This window comes from Periplaneta americana, chromosome 8 (genome assembly GCF_040183065.1).
Source record: "Periplaneta americana isolate PAMFEO1 chromosome 8, P.americana_PAMFEO1_priV1, whole genome shotgun sequence".
Lineage (NCBI taxonomy): Eukaryota > Metazoa > Arthropoda > Insecta > Blattodea > Blattidae > Periplaneta > Periplaneta americana.
The window spans coordinates 21,842,065-21,866,322 of record NC_091124.1 but is presented as its reverse complement, the minus strand read 5'-3'; the positions used below and the strand labels follow the sequence as shown (position 1 = coordinate 21,866,322).

General features: G+C 35.2%; 1 protein-coding gene across 3 annotated transcripts in view; it reads right to left on the bottom strand.

The window, feature by feature from the left end:
• LOC138704564 (L-asparaginase-like) overlaps nucleotides 1–24,258 on the bottom strand; it is a 79,648-nt gene that overhangs the window by 31,477 nt on the left and 23,913 nt on the right. For 2 of the 3 annotated variants that reach the window (XM_069832598.1, XM_069832599.1), the window contains exons 2-3: nucleotides 21,783–21,903; nucleotides 12,216–12,327 (exon numbers count right to left, since the gene is read on the bottom strand). In XM_069832598.1, coding sequence (XP_069688699.1) covers nucleotides 12,216–12,327; nucleotides 21,783–21,903 — 233 coding nt within the window. The remainder of the gene's footprint in view (nucleotides 1–12,215; nucleotides 12,328–21,782; nucleotides 21,904–24,258) is intronic. The other variant, XM_069832600.1, reaches the window with a different exon arrangement.

Below are 24,258 nucleotides of genomic sequence, written 5' to 3'. Positions count from 1 at the left end.
AGAGAACTACTCGGCTCATTTCACACACGTATTCTGTATCCTCTTCTTATGATTTAGTGAGTCAGTGTCAGGTAGCCATCTCATCTTAAATGATGGATGGAAGCAAGCTGCCAAAATAGCTCAATTTGCTTCTGGGATCAGATCAAACATCGCTTTAAATCTTGATGAAAGCGAACTCATTAGGATTGGAGTTACTTGGAATAGATGGTGTAGATTACTAGATAACGTAATATGTAATCTGTTTTTGAGGGAAATTAATGTGGACAAAAGTTGGCGTAATAAGACATCTTCTCATTTTGCATTAAATCAAGGGCTACGGCAATGGGTTTCAGAACTGCACAATATTCTTCAAGGTACTGAAACTCAACATCTTTGAAGGTTGGAAATCCCAGTTTTTCACATATACTGTTCATATCATGTTTGAATTGCAGTATTTGAGAGATTGAGTCATAAAGAGAATTCCATCGAGTTGGGCAAGGAAACTTTAATGAATATTTCAAGATGTCTGAGATAATTTCTGAGGATTTGAGTCTCTTAGACGCAGTCCATAATGCTGAACATTTACCAAGTGTTGGGTGATGGATCCTTAATGCTATTGGAGATTTCTTTATGGCATTAAGGAAATCAGTGGTGGCAAGAAAACTAAGTGTATGGATAGCACATCTGAAATGGGTAGGCAAATAAGGCAAAAGTTCATTCTTCAAATCCAAAACTTGAAGGACAAGAAGAAGAAGAAGAAGTATTTCGAGTATTTGAAATACAAAATACATCAATTTTATGTATTTAAATACAAAATAAAAAATATTTTCGAAAATCCTTACAAATTACAAAATACAAAATACAAATGTATTTCAACTACATGTATTTCCTGATTGTTGTGTTAATACGCCTTCTCAATTCGGCCGACATCACTGGAAGTGGAGGTATGTAAATATTGTCCTTGATGAAACCCCACAGAAGAAATAACACACTGTGAAATTCGGTGAACGGGGTGGCCATGTGCAGAAGGTGCTGTCTGCGTCCGTTGTACGACCAATCCATCGACCTGGTAGATGTTGATTTAGGAAAATTGGCTAATATCACAACTCACGGACGAGGGGGAACAGGGGTTCATTTTCCAACAAGTCGGAGCACCTCCACACTGGCATAGGGAGGTCCGGAGGTACCTAAATCATACTCCATACTTCACTCTTTGAAATGGTGGTAAGATAATGTATTTATGTTCAATACTGGTGAAAATATAACCTTCTAAATTCGTCCAATAATTTGTAACCATGGTGTATATGTAACAGAATTGTCAGAATTGGACTTTACACTTCGCGGTGTTGTCAAGAGCAATCGGAGCTAAGTGCGACTTTCCAAAACTCTGGACTATATTCATAATGTCTAGTCCAGCAATGTGGAGTAGTAGCATGCGAATGGCCAGGCACTGTGGTTTAATTACTGTACTGTAGTGCCTGAATTTGGCCTGATGAGAAGGTACAGACCCAGGACTCCTAGACAGTTAACAGAGTTGCGCCCCCTTTATGGTAATTTAGCAAAAAAAAAAAAAAACAACAAAAACAAACATTACTTTTATTTTTACTCATCTATTAAACGTCATTTGACTTTAGAAAATAGACAAACAGACTTAGAAATGAAATAGACAAGTACCAACTATACTTTTTTACATATTACAATTTTTACATTTATAATTAGGAATGGATGACTTAACTATAGTCCAAAGACTACATTATTTCTCTTATTATTATTATTATTATTATTATTATTATTATTATTATTATTATTATTATTATTTTCCTTGATCAGTGCCTTCCCTGAGGTTGGGGTCCTACTTAGACAGCTGCCTAGTTTGCCTAGACAGAAGTTCGCCGCTGAATATGAACTGAGATTCATTAGCATTTTGGCATTGTCTGGATGGTATCTCCTCTTTCTTTGCCCTTTCTTCAATTGCTATCTCCTCAATGAATTTCGAATTCAGAATCTCAACTGGGCTCTTTTTATATCACCATGTTTGGTCTCCATTGTCCAAATAGAATTCTTTGGCGTCTATGTTAATGTAGTCTGTTTTTCTCAAAATACATATTTTGTAGTCCTCACTATTAATAATAATAATAATAATAATAATAATAATAATAATAATAATAATAATAATAATATTATCATTACTATTATTATTATTATTATTATTATTATTATTATTATTATTACTTACTGGCTTTTAAGGAACCCGGAGGTTCATTGCCACCCTCGCATAAGCCCGCCATTGCTCCCTATCCTAAGCAAGATTAATCCAGTCCAGTCTCTATCATCATATCCCACCTCCCTCAAATCCATTTTAATATTATCTTCCCATCTTCGTCTCGGCCTCCCCAAAGGTCTTTTTCCCTCAGGCCTCCCAACTAACACTCTATATGCATTTCTGGATTCGCCCATACGTGCTACATGCCCTGCCCATCTCAAACGTCTGGATTTAATGTTCCTACTTATGTCAGGTGAAGAATACAATGCGTGCAGTTCTGCGTTGTGTAACTTTCTCCATTCTCCTGTAACTTCATCTCTCTTAGCCCCAAATATTTTTCTAAGCACCTTATTCTCAAACACCCTTAACCTATGTTCCTCTCTCAAAGTGAGAGTCCAAGTTTCACAACCATAAAGCACAACTGGTAATATAAGTGTTTTGTAAATTATTATTATTATTATTTATATTATTGATTTGAGGGAGGTGGGATATTATGATAGGGACTGGATTAATCTTGCTCAGGACAGGAACCAGTGGCGGGCTTATATGAGGGCGGCAATGAACCTCCGGGTTCTCTAAAAGCCATTTGTAAATAAGAAAAAAATATTATTATTATTATTATTATTATTATTATTATTATTATTATTATTATTATTATTATTATTATGGATTTGAGGGAGGTGGGATATTATGCTAGGGATTGGATTAATCTTTCTCAGGGCAGGAACCAGTGGCGGGCTTATATGAGGGCGGCAATGAACCTCCGGGTTCTCTAAAAGTCATTTGTAAATAAGAAAAAAATATTATTATTATTATTATTATTATTATTATTATTATTATTATTATTATTATTATTAAAGTTGTTTAGGTTTCTTACTAAATGACACAGCTTGGATAAATACAAGACAATGACAACAAAGGACATAGCCTATACATATTTCTTATAAAACGGAAATGAATTCTCCCTTTCCAGACAGGACTGCTATATTTGTAGCCCGATAGATATTCACTTAACGATACCTTCAGATTTCTTATCATTTAAAAGATGACCTGAAGAAAGTTTCATATCCTTTCATTACATCCCGATAAAAAAATCTTATTATAAGATATATGCAAACACATACCACCATTTTCATTAGGCTTCATTCCAACAGTGCCGCCTGTGTAAATTGCTAGCACTCGTCTCACTGACGTGGATTTGGAACGGGGAATGCACAGCCGGTCGGTGATGGCGAAACATTCAGGAACAGGCTTCCAATAAAGATAAAATAAATACATTCAATTCTGACTGGGTGAGAGGACAGTCCCAGTCCGTGCCCTCCCCTGAAGGACTAATAGATACCACAGCGCACCACCTCACTGAAGAAAAGAAATTCATGGGTTCTCTGAATAACATTTGGCATCAACTGGTGCGATTGTGGTGGACCAATTACGTGGTCTCCACGTTCTCCAGACTTGACAGTACCCGATAACCTAGAGATATTGATGATCTCAAAGCAAAAATTCTCTCAGCTTTTGAAAAAATTAGAATGAGATGCAACATCACACATACTTAGGAGGGATAGTCCTCGCGATGTGAATTTTATTGCGTGCACAATGGTGGATCATACTTATAATCGCTATGATAATCAAAATCAGAAGCAATGTGAGTGAATCCATGAATATATCCGATCGGAATGGAATTACGGTACTTCTCTATTTCTTTATCGGATTTTGAACTTGGATCCGCTACATTTATTGCTAGATACGCCACCTTCGGCACCATATGAAAAGCAAATTTGCTTCATCTTAAATACCGATATAATGTAACGAAAGTTTGGTATACAAATTTAGCAATACACAATACTACCTATTATCATCTTCATCTCAACATAAAATACTGTGTAAGGTTACTAGGTATTTTTGTTTATTATGTTACGTCACTCGAAACTTATCAGCATTTTGCTGATATGTGTATAATGTTAAATAATCAGAACAATTTGTCAATAAAATTATATGGTATACATTTCAGTCGTCATCAGGTCTTTAAGATCATATTCCTTACCGCCCCTAAATGAAATATGTCAATATATTCAATTCCCTACTCTCCGAGGTGATGTATGTAGGTTATGTGGTAAAATTATATTTTTGGATCTAAATTACATAATTTTACATTAGTTACTCACCATAATTTACTTCAAACAGGAATTTACAATATCCTTTTATCACTGTTAGGTTCTTGAAATAAGGCTGATGAGACTAAAGGACATGAAGTCGTAGAAGTGCCATTTAGCTTTACCCACTAGATATCCAAGGCCTTATGAGATGCACTAGTTTTGATTATAAAACATGGCGGGAGATTCATCGAATCCTCACAACATTTATGCTGCTCATGATTGTTATTGTCATCATGGTTGGGAATATACGAATGTTTGGGATTTGAAGTGAAATTTTGATATTTCTTTCCATTTCCGTCTTTATATTCCTCTCTAAATTTAACAAGACGAAGCTTCTTCATTAATTATTTCATAATCGCTTCCTCATTCCATAAGGTCTAACCAGCGAATAGGGATTATAAAGAATGGACACTGAGCGAAATTTCCTGTGTTTTGTTTCTCTGTGCGCCAGCGTTTAGTTCCACTTTCAAGCGCTAGAGGTTAGTGTAATCGAGCATACGCTAAGATAATAATTGAGAATAGAGTTGAGACAGAGAATCCAAACATCGCCTACCTTATTGCATAATCCAGTAACGCTTTGCTTCAAATAAATTCAAGTTGACGGCTTTTCCTTATTTCTCAGTGACAAACTGGTTGTAATAATAATATTTTATATTTCAGATATAATGAATTATATTATAAAATAATATAATACATTATAAAATTAAGTATCGAATTCGTTTAATATTTGTATATAATATAATATAGGTGTATGGTTTTACTTCTCGCAAGAGTTTTGTTTTTCCATTTTCAGCGCTATCAAATCATTACATATTTTAATTGTTGTTGGGGTCAACGTCTCAACTCTCATTATAAAGGAACTCTAGAGTCTATACATTTCAGTTAATGACGGATTTATTATTTTATGGATCCAATTTATTTTATTTGAGTACATAATGTATCTAGATGTATTAATTATGTGTTATATTTCCGCTGTGTCGACTGCTAGCTGGAGTGATGTCAGCGCCACTTCTAGGGAGAAAGCAGAATCTGACGCTTTAGCTGGCTTGAAGGTCATTGAAATCAGTCCGGCTACATCAAAGGTACCGACGCGAAGTGTCCATTCTTTATAATCCCTATTCGCTGGTCTAACCTCGCGACAACAATGCAATTGATAGTCGAAACGATTCACACATTAATATGACGCCAATGAGTTGTTTGAAACTGTAATAATGATGAAGATGATGAAAATAATAATAATAATAATAATAATAATAATAATAATAATAATAATAATAATAATAATATTAATAATAATACCCCGTGTTCAATTTTGAATGAGAGCTCTTGGTACTTGTTTTTATGTTCACGATGTCACAGACTTGTTTGACGAACGTAATCAAAAAGACCACTTGACTAATTTAGAAATCCGTGGTATTTTCAAATGTATGAGCATTTCATTGTATTTTTAAAACTATGTCCGTTTTTAAAAACGTATTATTTTTGTCACATGAACAAGACAATATTGAATTTACTCGTTAACAATAAAATTCTGATAATATTTCGTTAAGGAAGTTGCTGGAATTGTAGCCAATGTCTCGTAATATCCAATATCATAATGATACTGCTCTCCAACTAAAATTCCTGTGCGGAAGTAAGGTTCAAGAATGAATTTGTAATGCTTGTAATGCTATGTTGTAACATTTATTTTGCCTTTAAGAAATATTTTCAAAAGTTAAATGAAGTTTGATTACAATAATAACATAGATGATATATTTTGTTTTTAATAAACGGCTGTATTAATTTCTTGACAAAACAAAAGAGTACCCAATGTCAGCAACAGACATGACCTACATCATTTATATATGCCTTGAGGATTCAAGATTAAACTCACTCCGTGATAATGACCTCATGGATATAGAATCTCTCCTGTTACAACATTGGACACATTTAATCGGGAAGCGTTAAGACGGATAGTATTTGTTTTATATAAAGAAGGTTTTATACCTAGTTTAGACGATATATGCCTAAAGCTCGGGAAATACGAAACAATACAATTTAAAATTTCACGCTCCTCATTGTAGAAGTTATTTGATTCCAGCAAAGCTGAAACGAGAACAATAGGAAATATTTAATGAAACCTGGTGACATTTTTGCCCGTTGCAATGAATTTTTAAGAACAATGAAAAAATGAGGGAATTAGGAAGATCTATAATATTTTTAGATGAAATTACTTTTAGTGTAGTTCTGTATTTTGCATTCATACATTCCTTCAGTTGAATTGTTTTTCTCAACTCAGTTCTGAAACGTCCTGTAGAATAGCCCCACCTCGAAATGGAGGTGGTCAGACCGATTGAAATTTCAGCGGAAAGCTTTCCTCTGTCTGAAAAACAGAGTATGGCTAGCTGCAAGTGGAAGCGTAGCAAGGAAGGGAAGTTTCCCAATCCACAATCTTGTTCCTCTCACACGCAAATTGGTTTCACGAGATAACAAATGGTCTGTATTGAATTTAAAGCTAATCGTTTTATATGTTTTAAATAATAGGTGAACTGCACAAAGAAATTCCAAGTGGATTAGCATTTGCAGATTGCATCTCACGTACAAAAACACCGAAAAACAGTTGTCAGACCTTGGTGAATGTGAAATCCAAAGGAAGTCTCCCTATATCGAAGTCAACTTACTTATGTAGAATAAAGTACTTATTTTAGCCTGTGCATATTTTTCTATTTTAATACATTTTTTCTAACTTCTGAGCATATTATGCATGCTTATTTCCATGATTTTTAGCGTACTGTATCAATTTGCAGCCTAGTTATAAACCCCACTAGAGCATATAGTCTGCGTTAGACTGTTAATGTGATGTTTTGCTTTGCCAGCTTCTTTTCTTGACGTCACAATACATAATAGCAAAATAAAATATATTTTATGGCTTGGTAACAGTCCACTGAAATAAATTAAACAATAGGCATTACAAGCTGATATCAGAATTGTTTATGACTTTACGCCACGAGGTTTAAGGTCTGTAAATATCCCCAAATATAAATTTGTCAACACATTAGGAACTACGTCAGAACCGCTAATCAGCGCCAATAATTTGTCCATATACTCGGCGAGGAGAAGGTCGCTATTTTTACACTGTGTTGACTGATGTTTCTGTAATGAGCAAGCAACGCTAATGAAAACAACAATCGTTAAAAAGAAACAGATTAGAATTTCTAACTTACCCAATATAAGTCAATAAAATCATTGCTGGTTTTACGTCATGTGTGATGAAAGAGGAAAGTCGTTTTAATGGTCTCATCGTTTAACCTCTAAAAATAAGTTATCAGTGAACAATGCCGGCACAGAAAGGTTATGGTCTGCTTTAATTTCCTCATATGGCTTAAGGTCAACAAGTTATGGAATATCCTTATTTTACAATTATTACTGAATTGTAATAGTAATATGCGTTACAAGAGCGGTATGTTGAAGTTTTCATGTTCGAGGAAAAGTTTGAAAAAGCGAAACGTAGTTGAGCTTTTTTAATTTCCGAGAATTGAAAGAAAACATACCGCTCATGTATCGTACATTATTTTGTGCGAAGATCGTTTATTACATACCTGAAAGAGGAATTTCTAATTAGTTGCAATGAAATCTCCATCTTGGTTTCTATTCAATGACGGCAAATTTGCAAAACTAAAATATCTATCTTCAACATTGTTGCTTTAAAAAGTTTTCTGTGTTTACTATACTCCAGCAGGCCGTGATATACGCCTGTCTTTTTTTTCCCCAGTCTATGGAATCTTGTTGATTTTTTCACGGCTTCCTTAATGTTACTTGCATCACGAATGCAGTAACTTTAGTGGAGTTGTAGAGTTTACTTAATTTTTGCAACTATTTAAAAACAATAATTAACAGTGCAATTTAGGTGAAATTGCAGTGGTAAGTTTCCAATTTATAATTATTACTATATTGAACGTCTCTAAAACTAATATGTTAAAAGCCTAAAGCAGTAAAATCAATATGTCACTTAAGCGGTAAGAAGAGGGAAATTGTTGTGTGTGTTAGGTTGGGAATACTGAATGTGGAATTTTAGACTTTCCGCGGATTGGTTTTGTGCGGAAACCAAGCAAATATGCACGATCTCGCACAAATTATATTTACATTGCGAACAGAAGTGAAACAAATACAGTAGGACTTCGGTAACCCTAACAAACTGGGGTCTGAACCTGTTCAGATTAGCAAATGTGGATTTAGGGAAATTGGTCACAATTTTTTCGTCATAGCTATAATTGGTCACAATTCGTAACAAATTCTAATTCGCCACAGGTCTATATTTATTGGTAACAATTTTAATTTGTCACAGGTGATTTGTTACTCATAATTTCAATTGGTTAAATTGAATTCCTATTGAATTAACAAAAATTTAGTTAGTCACACAGTAAATTTCCTGTTGTTTTACTCTAGTTTTCCTGGTAGATTAATATTACGGCCTATTTCCCGGAGAGAGTCCAGAATGTTTCCTTCTTTCTTATATTGTTCGTAATTTAAGACGATGCGAAAATTCCTGCTCTTTCTTTCCATCAGTACAAGTAGCCTATAACAGTAGCTGTAGTAGGATTGTTGGTACAGATTATATGTTTCATCCATGTCCAATAATGATTCTTAATAACTCATTTAGATTCTGTCGATGCAAATTTATCTTCACTATCTGGTTCAAAATGCAGAAACCATCTATCACCTTCTATGGTTTTGGTATACCTTTTGGGCTATGACGTTTAGTTGATCGTTTTCGATTCTTGCGGCAGATGTTCTCATCTGGTGAGGCACAATGCCCTTTTAAGTACTGATTTTTTGGTAGTTCGACATTTTCTTCACTTAACACTCTCTGAAATTTATTTACAAAAATGTAGGAAATTAGTTCTGTGGAAGTACTTGCTGTTTCCTTCATAGACATCCTATTTATATTGAAGGTTTTCATTTTATGTCGAATGCCTTCATTTCTTCTCCGGCCCAAAAGATTTGTAGTGCGTAAAATCACAGAAATTTCATTTCTTCTACTTTAATTTTTCATTGTACGACTTAGAAGTTCTTTTGAGTTCAAAATATAGAAATGTAAACAAAGTAGGGACAGCCATGGCTTTATAAAATTTAAATTTTGTTTCATAACGAGAATGATTAGGCGTTTCTTTTTTTATTTCATCATAAATATCTTATTACAAGATAGGCTACTCTAAAACCAAGATAATTTAATTTTTTTAGTGGGTTATTTTACGACGCTTTATCAACAGCTTAGGTTATTTAGCGTCTGAATGAGATGAAGGTGATAATACCGGTGAAATGAGTCCGGGGTCCAACACCAAAAGTTACCCAGCATTTGCTCATATTGGGTTGAGGGAAAAACCCCGGAAAAAACCTCAACCAGGTAACTTGCCCCGACCGGGAATCGAACCCGGGCCACCTGGTTTCGCGGCTAGACGTGCTAACCGTTACTCCACAGGTGTGGACAAGATAATTTAAGATTTTGACGTTTCCAATTGACTAATTAACTAAAAACTCGGAGTAGGTTGTATCGGAGACACAGTCGCAAGTTTTATGGATGAATTATTCTCTCGGCATAGAACTGAATGTAAGGTAACCGTTGCATATAAGTCCACTCTCATATGCCATGACTCAACTTCACTCGCGAATTTTTTTCAATTTACGAGTAACTTGTCGACTGCTGGTTGTTGCTCAATTGAGACTGTAGCCTGGCTCGTTACGAATCGCTTGGCACCACTGCGAACGTTCTATCGCTTCGCATTTTCGAGTTACATTGACTCGGCTGCCGCGCGACCCGACAATTCGTGCCTCAATTTCCTCCCTACAGCGTATCACTAGATGACGTCACCCGCTCCAACTCAAGGTCACGTTGGATACATTGATCCTTCGTCTGTCGATCGTCATTTACTTGATTGGAATATGTTGTGTAGTTCAGAAATAATAGGCACGACAAAATTCGTCTGCAAATGTGTTTGTCGACTTTTTGGGGTGGTACCCAAGTACTTGACCCAACTTAAAAACGTATTCACGTCAGAAGTGACAGGAGATTCAAAGGATCTTTGTAAATTTTACATTTTTGGCTATGATATCTATATTTAACTGTTCTTCATGTATTTTATTTTGTATCTATATCTGTATCTCTTATTTAGGTAGTATCTATTTGTCTGTTCTTTTTTTTCTTTCCTTTTCTCATTTTCCATTTTAATTTTTATTTACACTTGTATCTGTTTCATCTCTTTTTTTCCATGTTATGTATGTTTTTTATTTTTTTGTAAACGAATATCTGTACTGTCTATTATAATTGGGGCTTGCCCTGTTATAGGCATAAATAAATAAATAAATAAATAAATAAATAAATAAATAAATAAATAAATAAATAAATAAATAAATAAATAAATAAATAAATAAATAAATAAATAAATAAATGCATGAAAAGTTTATGCTAGTCCTGGGCATTAATGCCTCATTCGAGTCACTACAGGCTATACCTTAACACCTCACTCCACCTTCACCGGCTGAAACAGTAATGTTTTGGTGCGGCACGAGTAGACAGGAAGGTAAGCATTGCTCAGTGACGGATTGTATAAGGCAGTCATTATAGTTTTTAAGAACTTTCTGATCTCGCTGGTCTCCTAAAATCTACCACTGATGGACAGACTTACCAGCGAATAGGAATGATAAAGAATGGACACTGACCGAATTTCCCTGGTCTGTTTTTCTGCGAGCATGCGCTTCGTTAGCGTATAATTCCACCTTCAAACGCTAGAGGTCAGTGTAATCGAGCACCCGTGAACGATGGAACAGCAATCCTGATTCGTTGGAAAGTCTCCTAGAAAGTATTTCTGCTCTCGGATGCTGGTGCGATATCAGCGCCAACTCTAGGGAAAAAGGTAGAATCTCCCGCTGATACAGATAGAGTTGGTTTGAAGGTCCTGGAATCTCTCCATACACGCCTTGCGGCTAGTCTTCTTCTCTGCCTTTCAAGTGATGCATTTAGTATAGATTCCAGGCGTCTCCCTTGTAGATAACTTCTCCGTTTCCTGTATCCTGTGTGTTGCCTATATTCAGGGCAGTCCGGAAGCTTACTGATTGTCTCTTGTATACAAAAATTGATGTAGGAAAGTAAAATAACGGGAACTAAAATGAAGCATAATTAAATTTTATAGTGTGTCAGCAGCGGTATATGAAATGACATCTAATCTTCTAGCAAATACCATATCAATGCAAGAGTCTGATCCGTTGTAAGCGTTACTAACGAGGATAGGCTTCGGCACGAATCTGAGTCACGTGGTTTTCATGGTCTAGTCATGGCCATCTTGACAATCGCCTAATATAAATACATGTTCAAAGTTCTAAAAAAAACAAAGGAATCGCTATATTAAACTCATGTTAAATGTGCATTTATATATAAACTTGTTCAATGTTGACCATGTTATGACTAAGAATGTGACGTCGCGCCGTAGCCTGTCTTTCTCGTTAACAACGGTTCTAAACAAGTGACGTCAGATATTGAAAATTCCGTAACATTTTATGCATTTGACCTTCGAACGTAAACGTTTCACGTTAAAAATTACTGGATATTGAATATGAACAAAATCGGTCTCAATAGGTCAGGAGCAATCGTTGAGAAATGGCAGAAAACATAAATGAAACCTTCATTCCCGGCGTCATGGCTGTTGAAAACGTGTATCCTTATAAAAACCTGAAATCTATTTTTCGCACCATTACAATTTTTTCCCTTGTGTGATTATAATGAGCAATTAGGTTTACAAATATAAAAAAATGAAATCCGTCTAAGCATGGATTTCAGTACTTACCTGGATATCCAAAGCTATGCGGATCCAGCTTTCCATTGCCATATTGCAAGAATCGAGGAGAGTTGAGTATTCCTTTATGTGGTATAGGACTCTCGCTTTGTCCGCCACTTCCCTTAAAAGAGAAAGATTAATTAATGTCTATATTAGGGACACATGAAACAGATTTTGTGTCTGTCTTAGCCGCTTTGGTAGGAAGCTGGCTTACGGCGACAGCGGACCTAAGTTCAAATCTCGGGTTAATATTATTATTATTACTATTACTTACTTACTTACTGACTTTTAAGGAACCCGGAGGTTCATTGCCGCCCTCACATAAGCCCGCCATTGGTCCCTATCCTGAGCAAGATTAATCCAGTCTCTATCATCATATCCCACCTCCCTCAAATCCATTTTAATAATTATTATTATTACTATTATTATTATTATTATTATTAATTTATTATTATATTCATAATAAACTTTTAGCGAAGCGCCCTAGTAGGCCTACTATTTTATTTAGCTACGACTAGGTCCTACCCCCTGAATAGATATTATTTTAAGAAGACACTTCTTTATATCTCTGTCCTCTCACTGTTAACAACAGGCATTCCACTGATACCATAAATACTGGACTGCATGAGCTTTGCAGCAGTAAAGCTACTATCACAGTCTAGTATATACAGTCACGAAGCTTGAGTTGTGACGGTGCTAGGAACAATAGATTGTGCTGGTACTATTTCGCATTGTCTGTAATGAGGCGATATTAGCGATCCTAGTGGTTAGCAACTATGTATGGATACATATTTACTACGTATTGAGCTTCGCGACTGTATATACTAGACTGTGCTACTATTTCATTCCGAGGCCGATTTCTTCGGTGTCTGCGAAAGAAGATCACCTTGACATACCGCATCATGTAATTCAGTGATTTCTTCCTAGGTTGAATGTTTAAGTATAGTTTAGTGACAGCCAGTAGAATACATAACGGTAATAGTAAGGCCACGTACTTCCTTAACTCGGCACAACAAAGCAACTGACTGAAAAACGACCACCACGAGCCGTGTCAGAATGAATAAGACTTCTCACACACTTGCGTTTTTCTAAGCATATTGTAACACCACTCCAGCGCTTTCATTTTCCAAGTGGTAAGAGGAAATGAGGAGCACTGAAGTGATGCTACATTCTATGAAATGCTTAGCAGCGCACTAGACAAGCACTGCTGAAAAAAAGTGTGTAAAAAGCCTAAGAGATACGAGATCGTAGTCTTAGAAAAAAGTTTTGTCGCACAGATATATTGTAAGTTCCAGAAAGGAAGCAGTGCGCATGATCAGAGGACGAGCGACCTGGTTCACAAGAGAACGACTACTTTGAGGTAATATTAGTTTTGTTTCGTTGTATGTCTGATCATGCGTAGTGCGCAATGCCTCCTTTCTGGAACTTATGAAGTATCTGTGTAACAAAAGTTTTTTCTAAGACTGTACAGTCCACACTTGTGGAGTAACGATTAGCGCGTCTGCCTGCGAAACCATGTGGCCCGGGTTCGATTCCCGGTCGGGGCAAGTTACCTGGTTGAGGTTTTTTCCGAGGTTTTCCCTTAACCCAATATGAGCAAATGCTGGGTAACTTTCGGTGCTGGACCTCGGACTCATTTCACCAGCATTATCACCTACATTTCATTCAGACGCTAAATAACCTAAGCTGTTGATACAGCGTCGTAAAATAACCTACTAAGGCCCGATTGTATAAACCATTTAATCTTAGATCAGAGGTTAAATTGATCCTTCTTTCAGCTGAACTTGGAATTTTGTGTTGTATAAAGTCTAATCTGAGATTAATTTGTCTCAAACTAAAGCCAACTTTGACTGGAGAAATTTCTCCGATTAAGTTAGATGATCCAAGTTCAGTTATTTCTTTTCTGTTTGAAATATACGAGTGACAGATTGTGCAAATAAAATATCCATTATTATTAATATTAATAGATATGTTAGGTACATTTATATATATATATATATATATTTTTTTTTTTTCAATTTTTTGCCTTAATACACAAACATTCTTATATTTTATAAGGCTCTATCGTGTTCAGCAGTATCAAATAACATAACCTATAATTATATTATGTTTATAATAACCATTAATTATTAATGGATATGATAGGTACATTCATAAATGTTCAATTAACTGTATTACTAAACGAAAATTGTCGTTTTATAAAGCTTTATTATGTTTAGCATTATCAAACACCATAACATGATAACAACTTGGAGAACAATCAGCCTTCTTCTTATTGTCCGCCATTATTTACATTGCACAAAAAAAAAACCAATGTCTGCAACAGAGTGTACGGAAAGTCGCCAAAAAGTAGTTATAAAGTCGCTAGATTTCTCATTATCAACAAAGAAAGCTTACATTTTGTCACTATGGGGTGCTAAAAAGGTCATTAAATCCCTATTTAAGCAATATAAAAGTTAAAAAGAAATTGTTGTTGAAAAAGAGTTAAAGTCGCTAGATTGGCAACACTGAACAAACCTGTATAACATGGTCCGCGCATCACGTATTTCACCTGTTTATGCGATGTTGCCAAATCCTTTTCACGTGAACTTAGATTGCATTTGAACCAAGGTAATTTGATCGCAGAAAAGTTTTATACAATAGAAGAAGTGTCTGAACTCGGTTCACTTTTCGATCTTCGATCAAAGTTGATCTTTAGTCAGGGAGTTTTATACAATTGGGCCTAAGATAATTAAAAAAAAAGACTGTACTGCAGTTTTAAATTGATATTTCCTCTAGTGGACTGGAAAAATCCCTTAGTTACTATGACATGGTACCTTAGAACTGTCAACTTAGGTTACAACGCTGTACGCCCCGGGCTATGAATTTTTCCGCCACTCTTAAAATAATTATTTAAACATATCTCTCCTGATGCAGTATAGTCTACAACAGCGACTACGTATGTATTAGAATATAATGTATGTATCCTGCTCTCCTGCAATATTCGAACATGAAAGAGACATTACAAACTTCGCCTTATTTCATATTGAAAACTAATCGCAAGATCTGTGCTAAAATCCTTGGGCGGCTAAAACAAGAAGGAGTGGGAGTGGAAAACAGCGAATATTTTTATAACAAGGCAGAACAAACACGACAGACCTCCTCCTCCAGAGAGAACATCGGCGAATATCGAATTTCACCATACTCGACAAACTTGAACCGAACAAAGCGCCTTTAATACATGATGCAAGTATGTTTGCATGTTGGTAGTGATGAAAATTCTCCGAAAACTTTTAAATCGTAAAATTGTCCTTGTAGCTATTGTTTAACTTATTGATTTTGTCAAGTTTTATAATAGATTGAACTCATATAATAAAAATTTTCCAGGAAAGCTTCAGTAGTTATTTTAAATTCCCAAAAAATTGTCTTTTTATTAAGCTTTTTTTAGCTTACTGATTTTATTAAGTTTTATAACTGTAGTGATAGCTTACTTATAAGGTTTCCTAACAGTTTTTCTCTTTTTTATATTACTGATTTTGCTAAGTTTCATAATTTTGCCGATTAATTATCACTGATCTCCGATTCTGATCGATAGATGAAGTAGGTCAATCATGATTTAGAAGTCGAAATCTATTAAATGTACAACTGTTAGATCCTGTGAAGTTGCTTAGGAAACGTACAACAATCAGATCCTGTGAAGTTACTTAGGACACGTACGACAATCAGATCCTGTGAAGTTACTTAGGAAACGTACAACAATCAGATCCTGTGAAGTTACTTAGGACACGTACAACAATCAGATCCTGTGAGGTTACTTAGGAAACGAACAACAATCAAATCCTGTGAAGTTACTTAGGACACGTACAACAATCAGATCCTGTGAAGTTACTTAGGACACGTACAACAATCAGATCCTGTGAAGTTACTTAGGAAACGTACAACAATCAGATACTGTGAAGTTACTTAGGACACGTACAACAATCAGATTCTGTGAAGTTACTTAGGAAACGTACAACAATCAGATCCTGTGAAGTTACTTAGGAAACGTACAACAATCAGATCCTGTGAAGTTACTTAGGAAACGTACAACAATCAGATCCTGTGAAGTTACTTAGGAAACGTACAACAATCAGATCCTGTGAAGTTACTTAGGAAACGTACAACAATCAGATCCTGTGAAGTTACTTACGACACGTACAACAATCAGATCCTGTGAAGTTACTAAGGAAACGTACAACAATCAGATCCTGTGAAGTTACTTAGGACACGTACAACAATCAGATCCTGTGAAGTTACTTACAAAACGTACAACAATCAGATTCTGTGAAGTTACTTAGGACACGTACAACAATCAGATCCTGTAAAGTTACTCAGGAAATGTACAACAATCAGGTTCTGTGAAGTTACTTGGGAAATGTACAACAATGAGATCCTGTGAAGTTACTTAGGAACGTACAATAATCAGATCCTGTGAAGTTACTTAGGAAACGTATAATAATCAGATCCAGTGAAGTTACTTAGGAAACGTACAACAATCACATCCTGTGAAGTTACTTAGAAAACGTACAACAATCAGATTCTGTGAAGTTACTTCGGAAACTCACAGAAATCAGATCCTGTGAAGTTACTTAGGAAACCCACAGAAATCAAACCCTGTGAAGTTAATTAGGAAACCTACAACAATCAGATTTTGTGAAGTTACTTAGAAAACGTACAACAATCAGATCATGTTAAGTTACTTAGGAAACCCACAACAATCAGTTCCTGTGAAGTTACTTAGAAAACTTACAACAATCAGATCCTGTGAAGTTACTTAGGAAACGTACAATAATCAGATCCTGTGAAGTTACTTAGAAAACTTACAACAATCAGATCCTGTGAAGTTACTTAGAAACGTACAATAATCAGATCCTGTGAAGTTACTTAGGAAACCTACAACAATCAGATTTCGTGAAGTTACTTAGGAAACCCGCAACAATCAGATCCTTTGAAGTTACTTAGGAAACCTACAACAATCAGATCCTGTGAAGTTACTTAGGAACGTACAATAATCAGATCCAGTAAAGTTACTTAGGAAACGTACAACAATCAGGTCCTGTGAAGTTACTTAGGAAATGTACCACAATCAGATCCTGTGAAGTTACTTAGGAACGTACAATAATCAGATCCTGTGATGTTACTTAGGAAACGTATAATAATCAGATCCTGTAAAGTTACTTAGGAAATGTACAACAATCAGATCCTGTGAAATTACTTAGGAACGTACAATAATCAGATCCTGTGAAGTTACTTAGGAACGTACAATAATCAGATCCTGTGAAGTTACGTAGGAATGTACAATAATCAGATCCTGTGAAGTTACTTAGGAAACGTATAATAATCAGATCCTGTGAAGTTACTTAGGAAATGTAAAACAATCAGATCCTGTGAAGTTACTTAGGAACGTACAATAATCAGATCCTGTGAAGTTACTTAGGAATGTACAATAATCAGATCCTGTGAAGTTACTTAGGAACGTACAATAATCAGATCCTGTGAAGTTACTTAGGAACGTACAATAATCAGATCCTGTGAAGTTACTTAGGAACGTACAATAATCAGATCCTGTGAAGTTACTTAGGAACGTACAATAACCAGATCCTGTGAAGTTACTTAGGAACGTACAATAATCAGATCCTGTGAAGTTACTTAGGAACGTACAATAATCAGATCCTGTGAAGTTACTTAGGAACGTACAATAATCAGATCCTGTGGAGTTACTTAGGAAACGTATAATAATCAGATCCTGTGAAGTTACTTAGGAGATGTACAACAATCAGATCCTGTGAAGTTACTTAGGAACGTACAATAATCAGATCCTGTAAAGTTACTTAGGAAACGTATAATAATCAGATCCTGTGAAGTTACTTAGGACACGTATAATAATCAGATCCTGTAAAGTTACTTAGGAAACGTATAATAATCAGATCCTGTGAAGTTACTTAGGAAATGTACAATAATCATATCCTGTGAAGTTACTTAGGAAACGTATAATAATCAGATCCTGTGAAGTTACTTAGGAAATGCACAACAATCAGATCCTCTGAAGTTACTTAGGAAACGTACAATAATCATATCCTGTGAAGTTACTTAGGAAACGTATAATAATCAGATCCTGTAAAGTTACTTAGGAAACGTATAATAATCTGATCCTGTGAAGTTACTTAGGAAACGTATAATAATCTGATCCTGTGAAGTTACTTAGGAAATGTACAACAATCAGATCCTGTGAAGTTACTTAGGAAACATACAATAACCAGATCCTGTGAAGTTAATTAGGAACGTACAATAATCAGATCCTGTGAAGTTACTTAGGAACGTACAATAATCAGATCCTGTGAAGTTACTAAGGAACGTACAATAATCAGATCCTGTGAAGTTACTTAGGAACGTACAATAATCAGATCCTGTGAAGTTACTTAGGAACGTGCAATAATCAGATCCTGTGAAGTTACTTAGGATACGTATAATAATCAGGTCCTGTGAAGTTACTTAGGAAATGTACAATAATCAGATCCTGTGAAGTTACTTAGGAACGTACAATAATCAGATCCTGTAAAGTTACTTAGGAAACGTACAATAATCAGATCCTGTGAAGTTACTTAGGAAACGTATAATAATCAGATCCTGTAAAGTTACTTAGGAAACGTATAATAATCAGATCCTGTGAAGTTACTTAGGAAATGTACAACAATCAGATCCTGTGAAGTTACTTAGGAAACGTACAATAATCAGATCCTGTGAAGTTACTTAGCAAACGTATAATAATCAGATCCTGTGAAGTTACTTAGGAAATGTACAACACTCAGATCCTGTGAAGCTACTTAGGAAACGTACAATAATCAGATCCTGTGAAGTTACTTAGGAACGTACAATAATCAGATCCTGTGAAGTTACTTAGGTACGTACAATAATCAGATCCTGTGAAGTTACTTAGGAACGTACAATAATCAGATCCTGTGAAGTTACTTAGGAACGTACAATAATCAGATCCTGTGAAGTTACTTAGGAATGTACAATAATCAGATCCTGTGAAGTTACTTAGGAACGTACAATAATCAGATCCTGTGAAGTTACTTAGGAACGTACAATAATCAGATCCTGTGAAGTTACTTAGGAACGTACAATAATCAGATCCTGTGAAGTTACTTAGGAAACGTATAACAACCAGATCCTGTGAAGTTACTTAGGAAATGTACAACAATCAGATCCTGTGAAGTTACTTAGGAACGTACAATAATCAGATCCTGTAAAGTTACTTAGGAAACGTACAATAATCAGATCCTGTGAAGTTACTTAGGACACGTACAACAATCAGATCCTGTGAAGTTACTTAGGAAACGTACAATAATCATATCCTGTGAAGTTACTTAGGAAACGTATAATAATCAGATCCTGTGAAGTTACTTAGGAAATGCACAACAATCAGATCCTCTGAAGTTACTTAGGAAACGTACAATAATCATATCCTGTGAAGTTACTTAGGAAACGTATAATAATCAGATCCTGTAAAGTTACTTAGGAAACGTATAATAATCTGATCCTGTGAAGTTACTTAGGAAACGTATAATAATCTGATCCTGTGAAGTTACTTAGGAAATGTACAACAATCAGATCCTGTGAAGTTACTTAGGAAACGTACAATAATCAGATCCTGTGAAGTTACTTAGAAAACGTATAATAATCAGATCCTGTGAAGTTACTTAGGAAACGTACAATAATCAGATCCTGTGAAGTTACTTAGGAAACGTATAATAATCAGAACCTGTGAAGTTACTTAGGAAACGTACAATAATCAGATCCTCTGAAGTTACTTAGGAAACGTATAATAATCAGATCCTGTGAAGTTACTTAGGAAACGTACAATAATCAGATCCTGTGAAGTTACTTAGGAAACGTATAATAATCAGATCCTGTGAAGTTACTTAGGAAACGTACAATAATCAGATCCTGTGAAGTTACTTAGGAAACGTATAATAATCTGATCCTGTGAAGTTACTTAGGAAATGTACAATAATCAGATCCTGTGAAGTTACTTAGGAAACGTATAATAATCAGATCCTGTGAAGTTACTTAGGAAATGTACAACATTCAGATCCTGTGAAGTTACTTAGGAAACGTACAATAATCAGATCCTGTGAAGTTACTTAGCAAACGTATAATAATCAGATCCTGTGAAGTTACTTAGGAAATGTACAACACTCAGATCCTGTGAAGCTACTTAGGAAATGTACAACAATAAGGTCCTGTGAAGTTACTTAGGAAACGTACAATAATCAGATCCTGTGAAGTTACTTAGGAAAGTATAATAATCAGATCCTGTGAAGTTACTTAGGAAATGTACAACAATAAGGTCCTGTGAAGTTACTTAGGAAACGTACAATAATCAGATCCTGTGAAGTTACTTAGGAAACGTACAATAATCAGATCCTGTGAAGTTACTTAGGAAACGTACAATAATCAGATCCTGTGAAGTTACTTAGGAAAGTATAATAATCAGATCCTGTGAAGTTACTTAGGAAATGTACAACAATAAGGTCCTGTGAAGTTACTTAGGAAACGTACAATAATCAGATCCTGTGAAGTTACTTAGGAAACGTATAATAATCAGATCCTGTGAAGTTACTTAGGAACGTACAATAATCAGATCCTGTGAAGTTACTTAGGAAACGTATAATAATCAGATCCTGTGAAGTTACTTAGGAAACGTACAATAATCAGATCCTGTAAAGTTACTTAGGAAACGTATAATAATCAGATCCTGTGAAGTTACTTAGGAACGTACAATAATCAGATCCTGTGAAGTTACTTAGGAAATGTACAACAATCAGATCCTGTGAAGTTACTTAGAAAACGTATAATAATCAGATCCTGTGAAGTTACTTAGGAAACGTACAAAGTATGTCCCAGTGACGACTTTTTCTTTTGTGTGACGAAATGTCCCAGTGATATTTTTTGTGTGACGAAATGTCTCAGTGACATTTTTCTTTTGTATGACGAAATGTCCCAGTGACATTTATTTTTTGTGTGACGAAATGTCCCAGTGACTCTTTTCTTTTGTGTGACGAAATATTCCAGGTGCGAGGTTTCCGGGACGAAAAGTCCGACTATTAAACACGAGCGTGGAAAATTTCAACCATATATTATTTCTTCTGGAGGTCTGACTCGAACTTCATAGATTGAGGGTGGTTGTGAAGTACTTTTGGAATGATAATAATGGTGAGTGGAAACAAAAGAAACCCGAGAGAAAACCCCCTACCGCTCCCTTGTCCACCACAAGACGAAGTTACCATTGAGTTTAACAAAATTTCAAGTTGGATTATTTTTTTATCCTACTGAGAGTCTAGGATAATAATAATAATAATAATAATAATAATAATAATAGTAATAATAATAATAATCTCCTCAATCTTGCTAAATAAGAAATTAAAAAAAAATATGACTGCATAATTAGAAAAAACAAGTGATATACACGAATATTCAGATATCCATTGAAGAAGGACAATCTTTTATGATATCGCCATGTGAGAAAGAAGTTCAGAAAGCAATCATACTTACGGAAGAACTAGGAATTTGGACTTGTCCTTGGAGGAGAGTTTGGACGCTACGTATTCCTCATCGTGCATGTAAGGAATCCTCCGTATGTATTTCTCAAACGCGTCGGGGATGGGCACATAAGCTGAAAAAAGAACAAGTCACGTGTTATATCACGTTTCAGTATCACACTGTTATCTGCGAGTCATTAAAACTGTATCTGACGTCTTCCCAGCAACCGTAGGTTAAGGTCGCACTGCACACAATGAAAGCTAAAAATATTAATTAGGCCGTTGCTAGGCCCGTGGCACACTCCGCTTCTTCCCAGCGCGTAGACACGAACTTCCCATTTATTTCCGCCGTAACTTGCCTATAACTTGCCTAGTCTGAACTGATGGGGGCCCGAATCTATTTGCACTTAGTTAAATATTACTTGCCGATGTTTGGACGTTTGGATGTTTGAATGTTTGAATTTCTTAAATTCTCTTGAAATGCTGTTCAAGAGAATTTCAGAAATTCATATCACATATTCACAATTCACTAGTTTATGTGTTTCTGCCATAGTAAGAGAAGTTGTAGTTAATGCAATTAGTAAGGGTGTATGAATGTGTTAGGCTAATTTTGTTTGTATATATATTTTCAGTTTTTTTTATCATTAATCTAACATGCCACAGGGCAAAACAGGTTGCAATAAAAGGAGATACTTACTTACTTACTTACAAATGGCTTTTAAGGAACCCGAATTCATTGCCGCCCTCACATAAGCCCGCCATCGGTCCCTATCCTGTGCAAGATTAATCCAGTCTCTATCATCATATCCCACCTCCCTCAAATCCATTTTAATATATCCTCCCATCTACGTCTCGGCCTCCCCAAAGGTCTTTTTCCCTCCGGTCTCCCAACTAACACTCTACATGCATTTCTGGAGATACTACTACTACTATTAACAATAATACGAATAATCACAATAATAATAGCTATAATATCACTGTTTTATATCATATATAGGCCTATGTTTTATGTATTTTCATTTTTTTTCTGTCTGGTCTGTGTATTTTATATAATATGTCTATGTGTTGTGCATGCATTTGTATGTCATGTAGCTATTTCATATTATTTTTATGTCATATATGTCCTTAAAAGTAATATGTATGTTACTACGAAATGCTCACCTATTTTTTATGTAACAAGTCTGTGCGTGATGTATCCTGGTAAAGTATGGTATGTTGTAATATGTCTGTGTTTCATATATTGTGCATCTATTTCTATGTATTATATCTATTTTATCTCACATCCACATATTTGTATATAATATAACTATGATTGTTATTATGTCATACACATTTAATGTAATATGTGTATTTTATGTCATAAATATGTATATATTTTATGTAAATATTTGTACAGGGCTAAGATATGTATGATTTAACTACAGCCCTAATATACCTTCGGGTAAAATAGGGTTCTATAAACTTGGAAATTCAATAATAATATTTGCCGATGTATTACCTCTCTTAACAAAGCCATTGATGACTGGCTGAATATTTTAAACTATGATTTTATCTTAGATGAAACACTTGTAAAAAGTGCAGCTTATAAACTGAGTCAAATAACCAAAAACTGTAATTTAAAACTATTATACACTAAAACAAGAAAATAGTTATTGACTCCAAAATTATTGAACAAGTTAATAATTTTAAATATTTAGGACGCAACATTTCTTATATGGAGAAAAGAAATATGGAAGAAAATATGCATAGATTTCAAGGTATATGTGGAACAATTAGACGGAGCTTAGGAAAAAGAACAACGAAAGAAACACAGTTAAAACTACAACAGTAGCCCTTCCAGTACTACTTTACGGAGCAGAGACATGGACCTTAACAGAAAGAGACAAAAGACGATTAGAAGCCTCAGAAATGAAATTCCTGGGTTCAGTGGCGGGATATTCTTTATTACAACATAAGAGGAATGAAGAGATCAGAAAAGAATTAGGGTTAGAGGGAATAACACAAAGGTTAACAAATCAACGTAATAGGTGGATGGACATCTAGAAAGAATGGAGGATCACCGAATTCCGAAGAAAGCTTTCCAGTATGCTTCAAGAGGAAGGAGAAATGTTGGACGTCCTAGGTTTCGCTGGAGAGAACAGTTCTAACGGAGACGGAACGGGCTTACCGGCTCAACTCGTGATGGCGATGGTGATGATTACTAGGAACTGGATTTTTATATAATATCAAGGTGTGAAATATGTGCATATTTATGTAAGAAAAATAGGCTGAATATGTACCAAAATATGTAAAATCATGAAAATATTTAATATCAATATCTGGCAGGTATAGGAAAGGTAAGACTCTCCAGTTGTGATTTTATAGAGCACCCGACTTTTTTATCGCACACACTTGACACCTTACTATTTTTCCATCTGTAGTGAAAGCTTCGTCCATCGCAATTCATGATTTTATTTTTGTCGTTAGGGTTGAAGATACAGGAGCCATTT